General features: G+C 45.8%; 1 protein-coding gene across 3 annotated transcripts; it reads left to right on the plus strand.

Annotated features, from left to right (window-relative positions):
• The first annotated feature begins 6,713 nt into the window (after nucleotides 1-6,713).
• On the plus strand, nucleotides 6,714-13,229 carry LOC134575166 (uncharacterized). 3 transcript variants are annotated; one of them, XM_063434390.1, is made up of 3 exons: nucleotides 6,714-6,772; nucleotides 9,086-9,191; nucleotides 10,776-13,229. In XM_063434390.1, exon 3 carries the CDS (start codon nucleotides 10,783-10,785, stop codon nucleotides 13,132-13,134), a length of 2,352 nt encoding a protein of 783 aa, XP_063290460.1. In that variant the 5' UTR covers nucleotides 6,714-6,772; nucleotides 9,086-9,191; nucleotides 10,776-10,782; the 3' UTR covers nucleotides 13,135-13,229. The 3 variants fall into 3 exon arrangements, with proteins under 3 accessions (XP_063290460.1, XP_063290459.1, XP_063290461.1); XM_063434389.1 differs by lacking the exon at nucleotides 6,714-6,772 and having other exon boundaries at nucleotides 8,996-9,191; XM_063434391.1 differs by lacking the exons at nucleotides 6,714-6,772; nucleotides 9,086-9,191 and adding an exon at nucleotides 9,707-9,986.
• Nucleotides 13,230-19,918: the final 6,689 nt, after the last annotated feature.

The following is a 19,918-nucleotide window of genomic DNA, read 5'->3' on the forward strand; positions in this document are numbered from 1 at the left end:
GCATCACATTGGGTCCAAGGGTGTAAGGCCAACACCGGAGAGGAGGTATTGCAATTGTTCTTAATGGAACATTTCTTCCAAAATTTGGCTGCGGACATACAAGACTGGGTACGAGACCGGCGCCCCGCTAATTTAAATGAGGCGGCTCGGCTGGCCGATGAATACGCCGAGACAAGGAGAGTAAGCCAGGGCACTACACGACCCGCTCATAAGATAGAGCCACGTACCCCAGCCGCTGTCTCACGCCCAGAGTTTCGAGCTCCAGTCCCACCAGGACCACCCCGTCCTCAGGGACCTACCAACTACCCCCGAGATTTGTCGAAAGTGACGTGCCATCACTGCGGCAACCTCGGACATATTGCCCGATATTGTCCCCTAAGATCTAATAGCAACAATTGGAGACGCACAACTCCCAACACAGAGGCCCCTGCATCACGACCCTCTGTGGCTCACTGTCTGGAAGCTGAAATGGGCCCTGAGGAATGCCTGGGGATTTTGTATGAAGCAGATCCCATACAAGCTGCTTCTCCAGATAACCGACAACATCATCGACAGGAAGTTCGGGTGAATGGACAAATAGCACAAGGCCTAAGAGACACCGGGGCTACCATCACTTTGATCCAAAAACACCTAGTAAAGCCAGAGAATGTGTCTACCCGCACTGTTGCTGTTCGGGTCGCAGGGGGCGCTGTTTTTCGCTTGCCCACTGCCCGAGTACACTTAGACTGGGGAGTCGGATTGGGAAAAACCACAGTTGGCTTTATGGACAACTTGCCTGCCGAGGTCGTATTGGGAAATGACATTGGCCCCTTGACTTCAGCATATTTGCCCACACCTGCTGCCGCTTGTCCCGTAACCACCCGCTCACAGACCCGTGTCGCAGATGACCCTAATACAGGCCGGGAGACCCAGGTAAGCCAAGCACCCACATGTAACCCCACTACGACAAGCAGGCCCATAGCTTGGGACACCCCAGAGGAGTTTGGGAGGGAAACTAGAGAGGACCCCACCCTCCAAAAGTATCGGGAATTAGCAGACAGTAGGGAGGGCAAACAGGAACGTTTTCTATGGGATGGGGACAGGTTATACAGACTGACAGAAGGCAAAAAGAGAGGTTGTCCCCCTTCGCAGAAGCGCCAACTAGTGGTACCCAGAAAGTACCGGTTGGAACTTCTTCGAATCGGCCACGACATTCCGTTGGCAGGGCATCTAGGGGGTAACCGTACCACCTTCAGGATCACCCAGACCTTCTTTTGGCCGGGGATCTCAAAGGATGTACGACGTTACTGCAGTACTTGTGACGTATGCCAACGGGTAGGGAAGAGAGGAGATCACCCTAAAGCTCGACTGTTACCTATGCCTGTGATCGAGGAACCATTTAGCCGGGTGGCAGTCGACCTAGTGGGACCCCTACCTAACCCCAGTCCCTCTGGTAAGAAATACATCCTTACCGTAGTGGACTATGCTACTCGCTACCCGGAAGCCGTCGCTCTGACGAATATCCAGGCTGACACTGTCGCCAGTGCTCTAGTCGGGATATTCACCCGAGTGGGATTCCCTCAGGAAATCTTGTCCGATAGAGGGACCCAGTTTACCGCAGACCTAACCCAGCAGCTATGGAAGGTTTGTGGTATTAAGCCCCTACTTAGTTCCCCGTACCACCCTCAGACTAACGGTCTCTGTGAACGTTTTAACGGTACCCTAAAGCAATTGCTACGGACCTTTACAGCGGAATACAAAGACTGGGAACGATTCTTGCCGCACCTCCTGTTCGCTTATCGGGAGGTGCCACAGGAATCCACAGGGTTCTCTCCCTTTGAACTGCTCTATGGCCGGAGAGTACGAGGCCCTCTCGACCTCATCCGAGAGCACTGGGAGGGAGAGACAGAACATGAGGGTGTCCCCATAGTACCATATGTGTTAGAAATGCGGGACCGTATGGAACAGTTAGCCCGGATGGCACGGGACCATCTCCATGCGGCCCAGGGGCGGCAGAAACGTTGGTACGATCAGGGCGCCCGCCAGCGAACGTTCCAAGTAGGCCAGAAGGTGCTGGTGCTTAGACCTGTCAAAGGGAATAAGCTCCAGACCTCCTGGCAGGGCCCTTACAAAGTGGTAGCACAGGTCTGTGACACCACCTATGTAATTGCCAGCAGCAAAGATGAAAGGATCCAGAAGTCCTTTCACGTAAACTTATTAAAAGAATATCAAGAAAGACCCGAGGATATAGCCGCCATATGTATACCAGCCACTGAAGACCCTGACAGCTTACCCATACCCGACCTATTAGCTAACTCAGAACCTAAGACCCTGCTCAATACCGTACAACTAGGGGAGCGGTTAACCCCCGCTGAAAAGGGACAGATCCGACAACTGCTGACTGAAAAGGGGTTGACGTTTTCCCAAGAGCCCGGATACACCCCCTTAGCAACTCACTATGTAGAGACCCCAGGACAAACCCCTCTCCGACAAACTCCCTATAGGATCCCTGAGGCAGTAAAAGAGGAGATGAGGAAGGAAATCCAAGAGATGCTAAGACTAGGAGTGATAGAGCCATCTGACAGCCCGTGGGCCTCACCTGTGGTCCTAGTTCCCAAAAAGGATGGAACTACCCGGTTCTGTGTCGATTATCGACGTCTCAATGACAAAACCATGACAGACGCATATCCCATGCCCCGAGTAGACGAGCTATTAGATCGTATTGCCAGGGGACGTTATCTGACCACCATCGATTTGTGTAAAGGGTATTGGCAGATTCCCCTGGCCAAGGAGGCTATCCCTAAGTCGGCCTTTGTCAACCCATTTGGCTTGTACCAGTTCAAGGTCATGCCATTTGGGATGAAAAATGCCCCGGCTACATTTCAGCGCTTAGTGGACCGCCTCCTTGATGGCTTCCAGGATTTCGCTTGCGCATACCTGGATGACATTGCGATTTATAGCGAAACCTGGGGAGAGCACTTAAGGCATGTAGAGGCCGTACTGGATCAGATTCGGGCCGCAGGCTTGACTCTGAAACCAGAAAAGTGTAACTTCGGCATGGCCGAAGTCCAGTACCTGGGACACCGGGTGGGATGTGGGAAGCAGCGCCCAGAACCCGCTAAAGTTGAAGCTGTAGCTAATTGGCCCACACCCCACACCAAAACTCAAGTCTTAGCATTTTTGGGGACAGCAGGATATTATAGGAGGTTTGTCCCTGACTATAGCACCATCGCAAAACCCTTGACAGACCTAACCAAAAAGAACTTGCCTAGGATAGTCCTGTGGTCTCCCGCCTGTGAAACCGCCTTTCAGGCCCTAAAGAATGCTCTAATTCATGCACCTGTCCTGTCTGCCCCCGTCCCTAACAAAAGATTTGTCGTTCATACAGATGCATCCATGTATGGACTGGGGGCAGTTCTAAGCCAGGTCGGAGAAGATGGAGGCGAGCACCCTGTCGCGTATCTCAGTAGAAAACTGTTACCTAGAGAAGTGAGCTACGCGGCAGTGGAAAAGGAATGCTTAGCCCTGGTCTGGGCATTAAAGAAACTCACCCCATATTTGTACGGACAAGAATTTACACTAATCACCGAGCATAACCCCCTGGTATGGCTAAATAGAGTAGCTGGAGATAATGGACGCTTATTGAGATGGAGCCTAGAACTGCAACCCTACAACTTCTCCATTCAATACCGCCCTGGCAGGTTTAATGGGAATGCCGATGGTCTGTCCAGGCAAACAGAACTATTGCCCTAACAAGGGACCGGACAGCCCCAAGTTGACCCGAAAAGGATCAATCCGGGTCTGCCGGAGTGTTCCACAAAAGGGGAGCAGTGTAACAGATCCTTACAAACCTCTGGTGGCTGTGAAGCAAACAAGGGAATTACAACTTAATCATCTATTCGTTTCATTCCTCTGTTCGTATGATTCCGTACGAAGTCCGTATGTGAAATATAGGTGGCCGCCATTTCGGGACTTTACACGTGTTCGCGGCCATCTTGTGTACGAACAGCGGTGTTTGCCTGTAACCGCATGGAACTAAAAACGGATACGCAAACAGGCGAACACCGCTGAGTCCTCCAGACCTCCATAAGTTCGCACGGAAACTACCGAACGTCCCACCATTCGGTAGTTATACTCAATCATCTATGGGGATTTCAGCGAACCCCGCGATTCGAATGGATGGCAAGATTTTCGTACCTTTTTACCGTGCGAACAGAGACCGACCGCAAGGCCAAAACTCATGGAACTATTTTCGGCTAGTTGGTCTGTGCGGTCGGTCAAAACTTTGAAACTCTGTAACTCCCGAACCATTCATCCAAACGGGCTGATTTTTGGACAGAGTGTTCCCCTAACCAAGACCTCTCAAGCGGTGCCGGACTTAAAGGTGTACCCCCTGTTTTTGGGGTACATCCAGAACTGGGGTAAAATATTGTATGTTATAATTGTGTTATGTGGTTATCTGAGGGGAGGAGACGTGGGGGTGTTACCCTGTGCATAATTGGTTGTTTTTATCCTCCCCCTGGGAGTGTCCTGTGTGTACCCTTTTCTAATAAAAAGCAGGCTGGGTGTTCCAGTCCTCAGTTCATCTTGACCCTTCATAACGTAGCCTCGTCCCGTTCTTGGAAGGGGATTATTTGGGGATGTTATTCTGCTCCTGTTACAGCTGAACCTGATTTTCGCTCTGGATATCGTGGATGGGATTACATCAGCCTACTTCTCCACAGCAGCTTGCAGGGAAAAAGGACGTCTTCAACGGCAGAAACCCTCTCTCTATCTGGGTAGCCGTTACACTATATAAATAATAAAATAATAATAATGTATTTTCCCTATGTATTCTGTTATTATTTACTCTCTCTGTCATGTTAGTTTTAACATGGTATTTCCACAAACTACAAAACCCATGAATCGCCGATATGATGATAGAATTGGGTGTTCTACAGGTACTCCACGTAGGTAAGATGTGTTATTACAAGGTTTTTGTTCTGAGCTGGGGCAGGATGGTGGGAGGTGGACTGAGCTGGGGCAGGATGGTGGGAGGTGGACTGAGCTGGGGTAGGATGGTGGGAGGTGGACTGGGGCAGGATGGTGGGAGGTGGACTGAGCTGGGGCAGGATGGTGGGAGGTGGACTGGGGCAGGATGGTGGGAGGTGGACTAAGCTGGGGCAGGATGGTGGGAGGTGGACTGAGCTGGGGTAGGATGGTGGGAGGTGGACTGAGCTGGGGTAGGATGGTGGGATGTGGACTGAGCTGGGGCAGGATGGTGGGAGGTGGACTGGGGCAGGATGGTGGGAGGTGGACTGGGGCAGGATGGTGGGAGGTGGACTGAGCTGGGGCAGGATGGTGGGAGGTGGACTGAGCTGGGGCAGGATGGTGGGATGTGGACTGGGGCAGGATGGTGGGAGGTGGACTGAGCTGGGGCAGGATGGTGGGAGGTGGACTGAGCTGGGGCAGGATGGTGGGATGTGGACTGGGGCAGGATGGTGGGATGTAGACTCTGGCAGGATGGTGGGAGTTGGACTGAGCTGGGGTAGAATGGTTGGAGTGGGCTGGGGCATAATAGTGGGAGATGGACTGGGGCATAATAGTGGGAGTTGGACTGGGATAGGATGGTGGGAGTTGGACTGGGGCAGGATGGTGGGAGGTGGATTGAGCTGGGACAGTATGGTGGGAGTTGGACTGAGCTGGGGTAGGATGGTTGGAGTGGGTTGGGGCATAATAGTGGGAGATGGACTGGGGCAGGATGGTGGGAGTTGGACTGAGCTGGAGAAGAGTGGTTAGAGTTGGAGGGGGCTGAGGAAGGATGGTGGGAGTTGGAGTGGGCTGAGGAAGGATGGTGGGAGTTGGAGTGGGCTGAGGAAGGATGGTTGGAGTGGGCAGAGGAAGGATGGTGGGAGTTGGAGTGGGCAGAGGAAGGATGGTGGGAGTTGGAGTGGGCTGGAGCAGGATGATGGGAGTTGGAGTGGGCTGAGGGATGATGATGGGAGTTGGAGTGGGCTGAGGAAGGATGGTGGGAGTTGGGGTGGGCTGAGGAAGGATGGTGGGAGTTGGGGTGGGCTGGAGTAGGATGGTGGGAGTTGGAGTGGGCTGAGGAAGGATGATGGGAGTTGGAGTGGGCTGAGGAAGGATGATGGGAGTTGGAGTGGGCTGAGGAAGGATGGTGGGAGTTGGGGTGGGCTGGAGCACGATGGTGGGAGTTGGAGTGGGCTGAGGAAGGATGGTGGGAGTTGGGGTGGGCTGCAGCACGATGGTGGGAGTTGGAGTGGGCCGGAGCAGGATGATGGGAGTTGGAGTGGGCTGGAGCAGGATGATGGGAGTTGGAGTGGGCTGAGGAAGGATGGTGGGAGTTGGGGTGGGTTGGAGCACGATGGTGGGAGTTGGAGTGGGCTGAGGAAGGATGGTGGGAGTTGGAGTGGGCTGAGGAAGGATGGTGAGAGTTAGAGTGGGCTGAGGAAGGATGGTGGGAGTTGGAGTGGGAAGGAGCAGGATGATGGGAGTTGGAGTGGGCTGAGGAAGGATGGTGGGAGTTGGAGTGGGCTGAGGAAGGATGGTGGGAGTTGTGGTTTGTCCCCCCCACTCTGAGGTTGGTAAGAAGTTGGATCTGGACGTTTCCTGTCTGAATGCTGAGCTCTCTGTGAGGAGGGGGCGGGGACTTGGAATATCAGCCAATCCCTGCTCTCTCTCACAGTGTAATACCACGTGCTGTGTGAGACTTCCTGCATGGGAGGGGGAGCTCGTGCAGCCACTAGTACTGTCTGTCTGTCTGACTTTCCCGCCTGGGAGACCGCCGATACAGGTAGCTGGGATTCAGTAACATTCTATAACATCCAGTAACATTCTATAACACCCAGTAACATTCTATAACACCCAGTAACATTCTATAACACCCAGTAACATTCTATAACACCCAGTAACATTCTATAACATTCTATAACACCCAGTAACATTCTATAACACCCAGTAACATTCTATAACACCCAGTAACATTCTATAACACCCAGTAACATTCTATAACACCCAGTAACATTCTATAACACCCAGTAACATTCTATAACATTCTATAACACCCAGTAACATTCTATAACATTCTATAACACCCAGTAACATTCTATAACATCCAGTAACATTCTATAACACTCAGTAACATTCTATAACACCCAGTAACATTCTATAACACCCAGTAACATTCTATAACATCCAGTAACATTCTATAACACCCAGTAACATTCTATAACACCCAGTAACATTCTATAACACCCAGTAACATTCTATAACACCCAGTAACATTCTATAACATCCAGTAACATTCTATAACACCCAGTAACATTCTATAACACCCAGTAACATTCTATAACACCCAGTAACATTGTATAACATCCAGTAACATTCTATAACACCCAGTAACATTCTATAACATCCAGTAACATTCTATAACACCCAGTAACATTCTATAACACCCAGTAACATTCTATAACACCCAGTAACATTCTATAACACCCAGTAACATTCTATAACACCCAGTAACATTCTATAACACCCAGTAACATTCTATAACACCCAGTAACATTCTATAACACCCAGTAACATTCTATAACACTCAGTAACATTCTATAACACCCAGTGACATTCTATAACACCCAGTAACATTCTATGACACTCAGTAACATTCTATAACATCCAGTAACATTCTATAACACCCAGTAACATTGTATAACATCCAGTAACATTCTATAACACCCAGTAACATTCTATAACACCCAGTAACATTCTATAACACCCAGTAACATTCTATAACACCCAGTAACATTCTATAACACCCAGTAACATTCTATAACACCCAGTAACATTCTATAACACCCAGTGACATTCTATAACACCCAGTAACATTCTATAACACCCAGTGACATTCTATAACACCCAGTAACATTCTATAACATCCAGTAACATTCTATAACACCCAGTAACATTCTATAACATTCTATAACACCCAGTAACATTCTATAACACCCAGTAACATTCTATAACACCCAGTAACATTCTATAACACCCAGTAACATTCTATAACACCCAGTAACATTCTATAACACCCAGTAACATTCTATAACACCCAGTAACATTCTATCACACCCAGTAACATTCTATCACACCCAGTAACATTCTATCACACCCAGTAACATTCTATCACACCCAGTAACATTCTATCACACCCAGTAACATTCTATAACATCCAGTAACATTCTATAACACCCAGTAACATTCTATAACACCCAGTGACATTCTATAACACCCAGTAACATTCTATAACACCCAGTAACATTCTATAACACCCAGTGACATTCTATAACATCCAGTAACATTCTATAACACCCAGTAACATTGTATAACATCCAGTAACATTCTATAACACCCAGTAACATTCTATAACACCCAGTAACATTCTATAACATCCAGTAACATTCTATAACACCCAGTAACATTCTATAACACCCAGTAACATTCTATAACACCCAGTGACATTCTATAACACCCAGTAACATTCTATAACACCCAGTGACATTCTATAACACCCAGTAACATTCTATAACATCCAGTAACATTCTATAACATTCTATAACACTCAGTAACATTCTATAACACCCAGTAACATTCTATAACACCCAGTAACATTCTATAACACCCAGTAACATTCTATAACACCCAGTAACATTCTATAACACCCAGTAACATTCTATAACACCCAGTAACATTCTATAACACCCAGTAACATTCTATAACACCCAGTAACATTCTATCACACCCAGTAACATTCTATCACACCCAGTAACATTCTATCACACCCAGTAACATTCTATAACACCCAGTAACATTCTATAACACCCAGTAACATTCTATAACACCCAGTAACATTCTATAACACCCAGTAACATTCTATAACATCCATTGTTGCCATTTGTCGTGGTGATCTAAGACCAGCTGAGAATTACTATTTTCGTGTTTCCGACATTGTCTTGTGTAGTACAAAGATGTCACAGGTTGTCTGGAAACAGATCTCTCCCATTAAAGAAGATGATAAAATAATCTGTTTGTAAAATGAACTCTTCCCTGCCAGGAACCCACAATGACCGAGACGGGCATCAGTCTTACTAAAGATCTAGAGACTTCACCAGCTTGTCGGCAAGCAGTCCTGGACTGAACAAAGCAACTTACAGCAAACTGTAAGTACTTATTTCTATCCTATTTCTTTTGGTATAATTTATTATTAATTTAATATTCTAGTTGCGTTAATACTAAAATTAAAAAAATGTATTATTTCCAAAATTAGTTTCTGCTTTTATTATTACAGAATTTGTGTGTTTTATTTGTTATTTTTTTTAAATTTTATTTACAGCTGCAAATTTTTGCGTGTGTATATATATATGAAAAAACATGTAGCTTGGCACTCACACTGTCTCAATTAAGTAGTTTTGATGCCTTGGTGCTATCCCACGTTAGAAGATATATAGAGCAATAAGAGATGCACTCTCCGGTCTTAGTAAATGATCAATAGGTATTTATTTCCCAAAAAAGGTTTACATCATCAGATCGACGTTTCGACCCTACAGGGTCTTCCTCCAAGCAAATTTATTTTGTTAGTATTGTGCTAATAGTCTTGTTAATTTATGCCCATCGTTTATAATCTACCCCTAGTTTTGTTAGAGTTATTGTGCTGATAGTCATGTGAATTTATGTTCACCATTTATGACCTACCCTTATATCTGTAAATCTCAAATACTTTCTCCTCTGTTCTTTATTTTGTTTTCCTCATTAACTGCCATTTCTCACCTCAATATCTGTGTCTTCTCCACCCTTAATTTGCTGTTTGATATAACCCAGATCCTTTCTTGCAGCCTAGGTCCCAAACAGAACATTAGCTCCCAGGAATCACAGCTACTAAGCTACAAGCTATATATATTGTACTTCCTCCTAGCCCTGCCACACAGGAGTGAAGAGGGCGTAGTCAGTGTAGTTTGGTAAGAGTGTCGGTCCTCTGGAGTTTTAAAACGTGTATGGTCCATGACTGGGCCCTTTAACGAGAGACTGTAGTAACTTTAACCATTTTATTTCACTGAATTGTTTATAGTGCCTGGAGTCTCCTGACACTATCCCTCCATTAGAAACCGTTTCTGAGCAGTGTAACGCTGAAAAAAGGTCCCTGGACACCCACAGCGCGGCTCCTGCTGGAGGCATGGCTACGGCAGAGATTGCACACTTCCATCCAGCCATACCATATTATACCAGCAATGGTTGCTGTGATAGGCTCAATGTGGTCAGCTGACACTCTCAGCCAATCGCAGCCACCCATTGCTGCTCAGGCAAATCCTTCCATATTAGTCAAAGGAGCACGGGGGTGATGGGATGCTGGGTACTCTTATTTAGCATTAAAAATGGATTAACTCTGAATGGAAGGACGGTCCCTGGGGACTCCAGATCAATATAACCTCTTAAATGACATAAAGTGGTAACATTGCCTACAATGTATCTTTAACAAAGCAGAGTTGTCACCCCTGGTGGCTGCATTGCCTAAATGTGTGAAGGTGCCGTGTGGACTCATGGCAGCATAACTAGCACCGTGTTCTAGTTTTTTTAATGCTTATAGTATCCTTTGTAACTTTGAAAACATGAGGGAAATGATTTTTGGATAATTACTACATACAAAAATAAATTGCATCTCTCACTGAATAATTCCATGGATCCTTTCTAATATTTTACTAATCATAAAATACCTTTTTTCTCTCTATTTTTTTTTTTTTTTTTAACAGAACCAAAATGCCAAAGTGTATAGTTAAAGACTGCAGAAATGGTCACACAAAAAATGCGGAAGATTGCTCATTTTATAGTTTTCCCAGTACACCAGACAGAATAAAAGAATGGCTCTTAGCTAGTGGTGACGAATTTAAAAATATAGACGCAGTCATTGAATATATCATACAGCAAAAGAAATCCTCTGTGTTTCGAATATGCTCCGACCATTTCACTCCTGAAATGTTTTCAGTGACACACAAGAGAAAAACACTGAAATATGACGCTGTACCTACCATTTTTCCAAAAGCAAGTGTTTTATGTGTTGTTCATGGACTGGAATCCGCCTTACAAGACAGCACTACAGATATAGAAATGGTGGACCTTATTTATCCAACAAATGACGCATCCATCCATAGTGGTCCAGATATTGACAATGCTTTGGTTGTATATGATCATGACTATGCCTCAGGTTACTGCTACCCATTACCATTACCAAAAAGAACTTATAACAAAGAAACAAATACATCAATTGAGACGAATGACAAATGCATTACTACCTCTCAATACTATGGACGGAGGAATGTGTCCACTCAAACGAGTAATCGTTATTTGAAAAGAGATGCTGCAACCACAGCCTTTGATTTGTGTAAGAAAAGAGATATCTGGACATGGACTGGTGTAACTGATCAACCTATGGGATCCATTGATTTTAACAGCGGGATGTGTCCTAAAACAAAATCTAGTGATCGCTATTTGAGTAAACCTGATGAAAAAATATCAGAGGAAAACAATTCTGCTTCTTCTCGAACAATAATTCAACAACCACAGTTTGACGATCCAATTTCACAAATGTCCTCTACACACAGAGACACTGATACGGAGTCTACTGTAAGTGCGTCTGAATTCAGTGATCACGGTTTCAGTCCTGATGAGCAGTCTACAGACATTGGTGAAATTTCATATATAACTGAGCCTTTACCAGAAGATTATCTATCTGAAAAAAAATTTGTTGTTTTCGAGTCATGTCTGGATAAATTATTAGGCTCTGTCCAAACTTGCTCCTTCTCCACTACATGCACTGCTCCCATTGCGCACAAAGAGAAAATTCTAACTGGAACTTTGTTGACTGTGTACACCGTTTGCGAACGTAATCATCGCTGTGAGTTCTGGAAAAGCCAGCCAATGATTGGCGAACAGTCATGTGGCAATATATTGGCGAGTGCCTCGATACTATTTAGTGGTTCCCATTTTTCTAAAGTCAGAGACTTCTTTACAATTTTTGGTTTGCCATTTATCTCTCCATCTCTGCATTACTCTTATCAGAAAAAGTATTTGTTTCCTATTGTCGATTTGCACTACGAAAAAGAGCGAAAATTCATTCTGGACAGTTTAAAGGGCAAGGTAGTATGTCTGGCAGGACACAGCCAATGTGATAGCCCGGGTGGAACTGCTAGATACTGCACTTATTCTCTTTTGGAAGAAACTACACAAAAAATCATTGAGTGCATTACCATTCCAGTGACCAAAGCAACCCCTTCTGTTGAAAAAGCTTTCACTCAGTGCATGGATCAAGTTTTGGCTGAAAGATTGATAATTGCCATTCTGGTAACGAATTGTCATGTCCGCATTAGAAAAATAATGAGAGAGAACTACAAAAAAATTAATCATCAGTTTGATATATGGCACTACTGTAAGAAGCTTCGGACTAAACTTGCAACTCTAACTAGACAATCAACGTGCAAGGAACTTGTTCCATGGCAAAGGACAATTATTAATAATATGTGGTTAGCATGTTCATCTTGCAGAGGAAATTCTGCATTGCTAAGAGAAAAGTGGAACTCGGTTCTCCATCACATTATTAATAAACATGAATGGGATTCTGGGACCTCACTACACAGATGTGAACATGAAGGGCTCAAGGAGTCCAAGGCAAGAAAACGAAAATGGTTAAAAAAAAACGAATTGGCGTACTCAAAACTTTACAACTTTGTCAATGATTCGAGACTTCAAGAAGATTTGCCACACATGGCATACTTCTGCCATACTGGATCTCTAAAACTTTTCACCAACCTTGTGTTAAAATATCGGCCAAATGGAGTCCATTATTCAAAGGATGGTGTGGTAGCCAGGACAAAACTGGCAGTGTTGGCCCACAATGCCAGGGTTGACAGGGAGCAGGCTACTGTCCAGAGAGCTTGTGATGGCACCTATGAAGCAGGAGACTTACACTACACACCGTATTTCTCAAAAAGGAGAAAAACCTGGCATATTAAAAAAAAGTATGGTGCCACAACCTTTAGTCATATTTACCCAATGATTGCTGATGTTCTAAGATTTGCATCTGGTGACCTTCAAGTGAACTGGAATCCTCGATGAACCCACACAAATATAACATCCCTCATTGCCCACCCACCATCCATCCAAATTGGTTGAAAAACATTTAACACATTTTAGACTAAGAAGATGGAGTTATTCAAATTCTTTTGAAATAGGGAACATGTCCAGAAATAAGAAACTGACACTGTTTACATTTTTTGTTGCTGCAAGTGATAAATACCTCTTAAATTCTCTAGTTTTATTTTGGCAAACCATAAGTTGGTTTTGAACGTTGGTTAACATAGTGCTGACAGGAACCTGGTGGCACAACTTCAGGTTTAAATTGCGGTTTAATCTTTTAAGCTAGGAAGGAGCCTACGGACTCCAGCACCTATAACAACTTCTTCCATATTACGTTGTTATAAGTGTGCAGTGTCCTAACTTCCCGGAGAAAGGATAATTGAAATGCACGATTTGTCTAATTCTACAACTTTTTCCCACACATGTAATATCAGGTTGCATATACTATGCGTCAGAGACCATACATATTTGTTTCATAATTCTGTGTTGTGTATAAAGCACCGTCTATTTCTTCTTCAGTCTCTGGGCAGCAGTGGGGTATTCATATCCCAGTGTGCCTGAAATTACTGGGAGTTACACTCTCAAATGTGCTGTTTGTCTTCCTACAACATATCAGATTGTTAAAGAGACGATTTCAATAAAAGATAAAAACTGCACATAGTAACTGCCTGCTGGGAGTGTTTGGAAAGCAGAGTAGCCGTAAGTAAGGTAGAACAATGATAAAAATGAAGGAAACCCTAACCTTTATTAGTAACTAACGGTAATATTTAGAAATAATGGCTTGTAAAGAAATCGTACAACCCAAGGGATGACACGAGTTGCCTATGAGAGGCTGTAATAGTCAGCCCCGAATGTTAGTGTCCACAAGCTGCTACCTGATTGTAATTTAAACAATTTGTATAGGGTTCAAAAAGGAAACTTAAAGGTTAGTACTAGAGAGATTGAGGTAGATAACTAAAAGAAGAGTCAGCTCCCTTAGGAATAGAGGAAGGTTCAAGGGTTCATAAAAGAGATGATTCGCAAACTCCCGAAATGCAATAAAGCCGATAAGTCCCTAAAGCAAAGTTTGTTGTAAGGGGTACAAATGGCTTAAAATGTGCTATAACACAGCAAATGAAGAGCTGAAAGAGATCTCTAGATCAACATGCCGTCACTAAGTACAACCTAGGCTCCGTAGAAAATCTACTAATGCCTACTGTAACCGACTAACCCTTAGGTATCCAAAAAGTGCACATTAAATCAAAAGAAAAACAGTGCTACCCATAACATGTGGGATCTCACCTACACAAAGTAAGCTGCATCGCCATCGTCAGGGGTGTCAATGCTTACACAGTCATTTCAATTGACAACCAATGGTGCACATTCAGTCAGGCTAACGTAGTTCTGAACAGAATTGGCTTTAGTAAATTAAAAGAATTTCCCATCCAAGCAGAATCATTCTGGACAAAATTTGTTGCTTAGAAAATGGACCTGAAAGAAAACTTTGATAAATGCTGGGGTGGAAGAGCACCCAGACTCCACTAACAATGTGCAGAGCAGGGTAAGACAGACAGAACCTCAGCTGGATAACTGCTGAATCTAACCCAGATCCCTACATGAAAGTAAATTGAATTAACTGTGAAAAAAAAACATGAAAATGTAAAGGCTGTTACGGTTAATTTATTTAAATTTTTTAAAAATAATCTTTACAAGGAAGTGCCTCTAGCGGCTGCCTGATTGACAAATGCAAAGATTGTCGTTTCTCCCAAACCACAGTGCTTACATTTGTCAGAGTGCAGAGACAGGATTATCATGTCCCTTTATTAACAAACACTATTCGTTAGTCAATGTGTGTAGAAAAATCACAATATCTTTCAAAAGGTATCAGTTTTATATTTCAAATGTCTGCAAAGACAGAGCATGATTTGAGTAGCCTTAATACCCAGTATAAAGGCTTTCTCCAACTACCACAACCACTTCTGCTTTTAAAAATGGTCATTGTGGTTGGAGTCTGTATGTGCAGCATTTCTGTTTGAATCTCTTCACATACTGTATTTTTTCCATATTTCCACTTGTGTGCCAGAGCCTAGTTGCACCCACAGCACACATGACTTAGGAATCTTGTATATGAGTAAGCTAGTATACTTAAGGGTCTGTTCAATAAAAAGTAAACTGGTAAGGAGACTGCAATATCTAGCACAAGGTAGCTGACCTGGAAAAAGAAAAAAAGAGTTGAATTGGAGAATTGTTCTATTTTGGCCTAGATTTTGCAATTCCATCGCATATTCATCACAATTCACTTTTTTCAGGGCTATTCCCTAAAGTGTCAGGATTTCAAAGAAATTTGGATTTTAAGGACAAAAAAATCCAATCTGTAATTATTACAAACTGGTATATTAAGGAAGAGGGTGTCAGGTTGCTAAAACGTAAGATGGGGGGGGATTTACTTTGGAGAACTGAACAAGAGAAATTGCATATTTTGTCCTTGTTACGGTTGCCTCCAGGCTGGCTGGAAGTTGGACCGTAGAAAGGATGCTCCTAGCGCTCACCAAAGGACCATCAGCACCGTAGACACCATAACTACTGCGTAGCCACAATAAGTACTGCAGACTCCACGAACCACCGCTGCTGGGCTGGTATCTCGCCGTCTGCGCCCTCGACCTACGACCAGGCTCCAGGTTCCAGTAGGTGAACCTCTTCCTTCTGTAGAGCGAAGCAGGATCAGGAACAAGAGCTCTTACAAGAGCTCAGTAGCTCAGGGAGCATGAAGAGCATAACAATCCCTGTAGTGATTATAGCTGTCCCCTACAAACATGAGTCAAGGCTGCAAGTTAGAGGGTCAAGTCATTCTGTTTATTGGCACCCAAAGGGCTTTCTTTTATGCAGGTTCCCCTTAGATAGGGCCACCCACAGGGTTTTACAGAACATCCAATCACACACGTACATTACAGAAAACACTCCCAGCAATTACACACAAAATCCTCCCCTCTGCCTGTGATATAATTGTTACACAATGGGTTAACATAATTATCACAGACAGTAAAAATACAGTTTTTACACATACCCTGTAACTTTAAAACCATACATCCAATCTCCATAAAAAACATATTTAGAATCAGCAACCTTTAAATATATACATAACCAAAAATCACACAAATCGGGGGCGTGGCTTGGACTCCGAGAGTGATGGCAGCCTAACTCCGGAGCTCCGCACCGCAGGCTCAATAATCAGCCCTGTAACCGGCGATCACCGACTCCTCAGTCCCCCCAGCGAACTGTCAGCACGAGCGGAACCTTCACGCCCACAAACGATGTCGCAGAGGAAAGCGGCAGGGAAAAAACAGAGAGGGGATAACCCCTCCGTCGCGGACATGCTGTCCGCCATTAGACAAGCGCCACGTGGAGCACACGGAGCAGAAAGCCCAGCGGGCGCATCCTCCCCAAGCTCCCCGGCAACTCCGGCATCGCTTTGCGGACATGCTGAGGACCCGCAGAGCGCAATACTACACTCCCTGGAGGAGGTAAAGGGGTACTTGGGGGGAGAAATAGAGAGATCAGCCAGGGAAGTGAAGGCCGAAATCCAGGCCATAGGTATCCGTACTGAGGCCCTGGAAAGCAGGCTGGAGGATGTGGTCACAGCACATAATGCCACTACCACTGCCACCAATGCGCTCCTGACCAGAGTAGCTCAGCTAGAAATGGAACTAGAAGACAGCTCCAACAGAACGAGGCGCAACAACATGCGCGTACGCGGCCTGCCAGAAGAAGTACAAGATGGCGAACTGGAACGCGTAATGGCGGAGTGCTTTCGCGCCAGCCTACCACAGATCCCAGAACACTTATGGCACATTGACAGGATCCACAGAGCTTTGCGTGCCAAGGGTCCACAAAATAGCCCACCTAGAGATATCATAATCCGCTGGCACTTTTACTCCACAAAGGAAGCCATACTTAAGCAAAGCAGAAACCAACAATACTCGTACAAAGGAACGATGCTCCAGATCTATCAAGATGTCGCCCCAACAACCCTGGCAAGAAGAAGGGAATGGAAGCCCATCGCGGACCTCGTCAGAGCAAAAGGACTACGCTTCGCCTGGGGATTCCCCTTTAAGATGCTGATTTTCAACGGCCCGAGACCTACGGTCCTCACGCCATCCATGGACCCCAGGAGAGCCCTCCGGGACCTGGGCATTGAAGTACCTGAAGACCTCATCTTGCCAACAAGAGGCCCTAGCGCGCTGGACCTCTTCCCCAGGGACTGGTCGGAGCACAGGGCGCGACCTATCTAAGCAGAGATGGCGGAGGCCCGCACTGCAGGGACTAAGGCAGTGGACATTGGGACACGCAAGTTATTTACATAGTTACATGCTGACTTGGTTCCTAGCATACTTTGGAGACTTTAAGACGGACATTACAGTTATAATTACACGGGGGACACGAGTGACATGGGGGTCGTGGAACTGGAGGGGTGGGGCGGGAGAACAGAATACCGCACTGGAGGGAACACAAAAAAAAAAAAACACTGGTCATGGATAGATAATTTGTAAGGTTCTAATCCCGCACATGGACAGAGGACGGCTGACCCGCTCTCGGCCATGTATGGTCTACGCCTGTGGTGGGCAGGAGGGGGACCCCAATACTTGACCTCTACACCAAAAAATAATTGTAAAAAAAATAATAAAAAATAAAATAAAAATAATAATAATAATAATAAAAAAGTAAAGGGGGAACCTATACGCAGCACTATGGGACGGGACCGGGAGACAGAGGAGTGCGGGCCCGGGGCCCTGCGGCCTGGGTGGGGGGGGGGGGCTACGGGCTGGGGTGAGTAGGCACGGGGGCCTACCCCCGTGCTTCCGCCCCTTCCCTCCCCCCCCTCCTGGGCGGGGGATTAGCGAGAGGGGAGAACACCACATAGATGGCACTCCGGGGCCGGCACCCAAATGACATGAACCAGTGTCTAGATCAACGTCAAGATAACACCTCCCCCCCCCCCGAACAAGATAACCATCACATTGGGAACCAACTTCTAGGGGCCGGGACTTCCCCATGCCACGAACACACAGGATTAGGTAGAAACGTTGTTAAGAGCCTTGCCACGGTGCTCGATGGCTGTACACTTGCCCCGCCTGAGACTATCTCTCGACGCGGCGAGTGGCCACCCCCGATCGCCTGGCGGACAATAAGACCGGGATGTTTGACCCGATGGAAAGGAGGATTGAGAGGAAACGACCTTGGACAGGCCTTGGTCGAGGTTATATATGTTATGTTTTCATGTTACCAATGCATGTTTTCTTACCCCATTTTATTTCTTTCCCTACCCCCACCCTCAACCCCGCTGAGACAAGGTATACCCGCCTATCACTCAGGGGGGACCGCCGGGGCGCACGCCGCATGACGGAGAACGCACAGTGCTACGAGACAGCAACACGCCGAAGCACAAGGTACAACACCACACTACTCACAATACCACATGGAGCTTAAACTGACATCACTAAACGTCAACGGTCTCAATGTCCCGAACAAACGAAGACTGCTACTAAGGGAGCTACATAGACAAAGGGCAGATATAGCGTTCATTCAGGAGACCCACATACCGAACACATCTAAGGTACAAATCACAGACCACATATACACGAGAGCATATGCAGCCAGAACACTCCGCAAAACTAGAGGGGTAGAAATAGTCATACACAAACGATGTCCAATGGTGATACAAGCCACACACAAAGACCCGGACGGCAGGTACATAATAATAACGGGAATAATCAACTCCACCACATACCACCTCATTAATGTATATGCCCCCAACACCCCAGAAGCAACATTCTGGCAGACGCTAGAAACCTTAATAACCTCCCTGACAGGGGGCATAATAATCCTAGGTGGGGACATGAATGCAGCGCCGTGTCCGGCGGTCGACCGCAGCGGCAGGGCGGGACAGCCCAGGTCACAGGGTATGGGGAGACAGGACCGCCTCCTTAATAAATTTATCCAGGACACGGGGTTACTGGACCCCTGGAGACTGCAACACCCGAGCTCGCTAGACTACACCCACTACTCAGCAGTACACTCCACATACTCTAGAATCGACCTATTCCTTACAAACCAACACGGCATGAGATGGGTCAAGACAACAGCAATTAACCAAATATCGTGGTCAGACCATGCTGACATAACCCTTACCCTGACGACACCGGGGCTCTTTATCCCCGGGAGATGGAGATTAAATAACTCCCTTCTTAAAAACCCAGAGATTCTGGAGCAGCTCCAGACCGATATAAACAACTACTTCCAGATAAACAATACCGAGGACGTATCTCCCACCACAATATGGGCAGCCCATAAAGCAGTACTGAGGGGGACTATAATAAAAATAGCAACTCACCAAAAAAAAACAAAAAATAGCTAAGCTCACAGAACTGCAGACGGCTTTGCGCACGAGGGAAATGCAACATAAACAGAACCCCACACAAACCAACCTAGAAGAGCTACAGAATATCAGACGTACGCTGAGGGACCTCCTCTTAGACGAGGTGAGCAGGGACATCACCCGGTCGAGAAGACTTTTCTATGAAAAGTCCAACAAGATGGACACGTTACTAGCTAGGGCCCTCAGGCCCAAACAAAAACATAAACACATTACGTCCATCACTAACGACAGGGGCCAAACCCTTACTTCCCCACAGGATATTGCGGCAGAATTCACTAACTTCTTACAAAAACTATACAATCACTCCCCCGGAAAGGATGACACGAATAGGGAACACGTCCAGGCAGTAGC

This window comes from Pelobates fuscus, chromosome 10 (assembly GCF_036172605.1).
Source record: "Pelobates fuscus isolate aPelFus1 chromosome 10, aPelFus1.pri, whole genome shotgun sequence".
Classification (NCBI taxonomy): domain Eukaryota; kingdom Metazoa; phylum Chordata; class Amphibia; order Anura; family Pelobatidae; genus Pelobates; species Pelobates fuscus.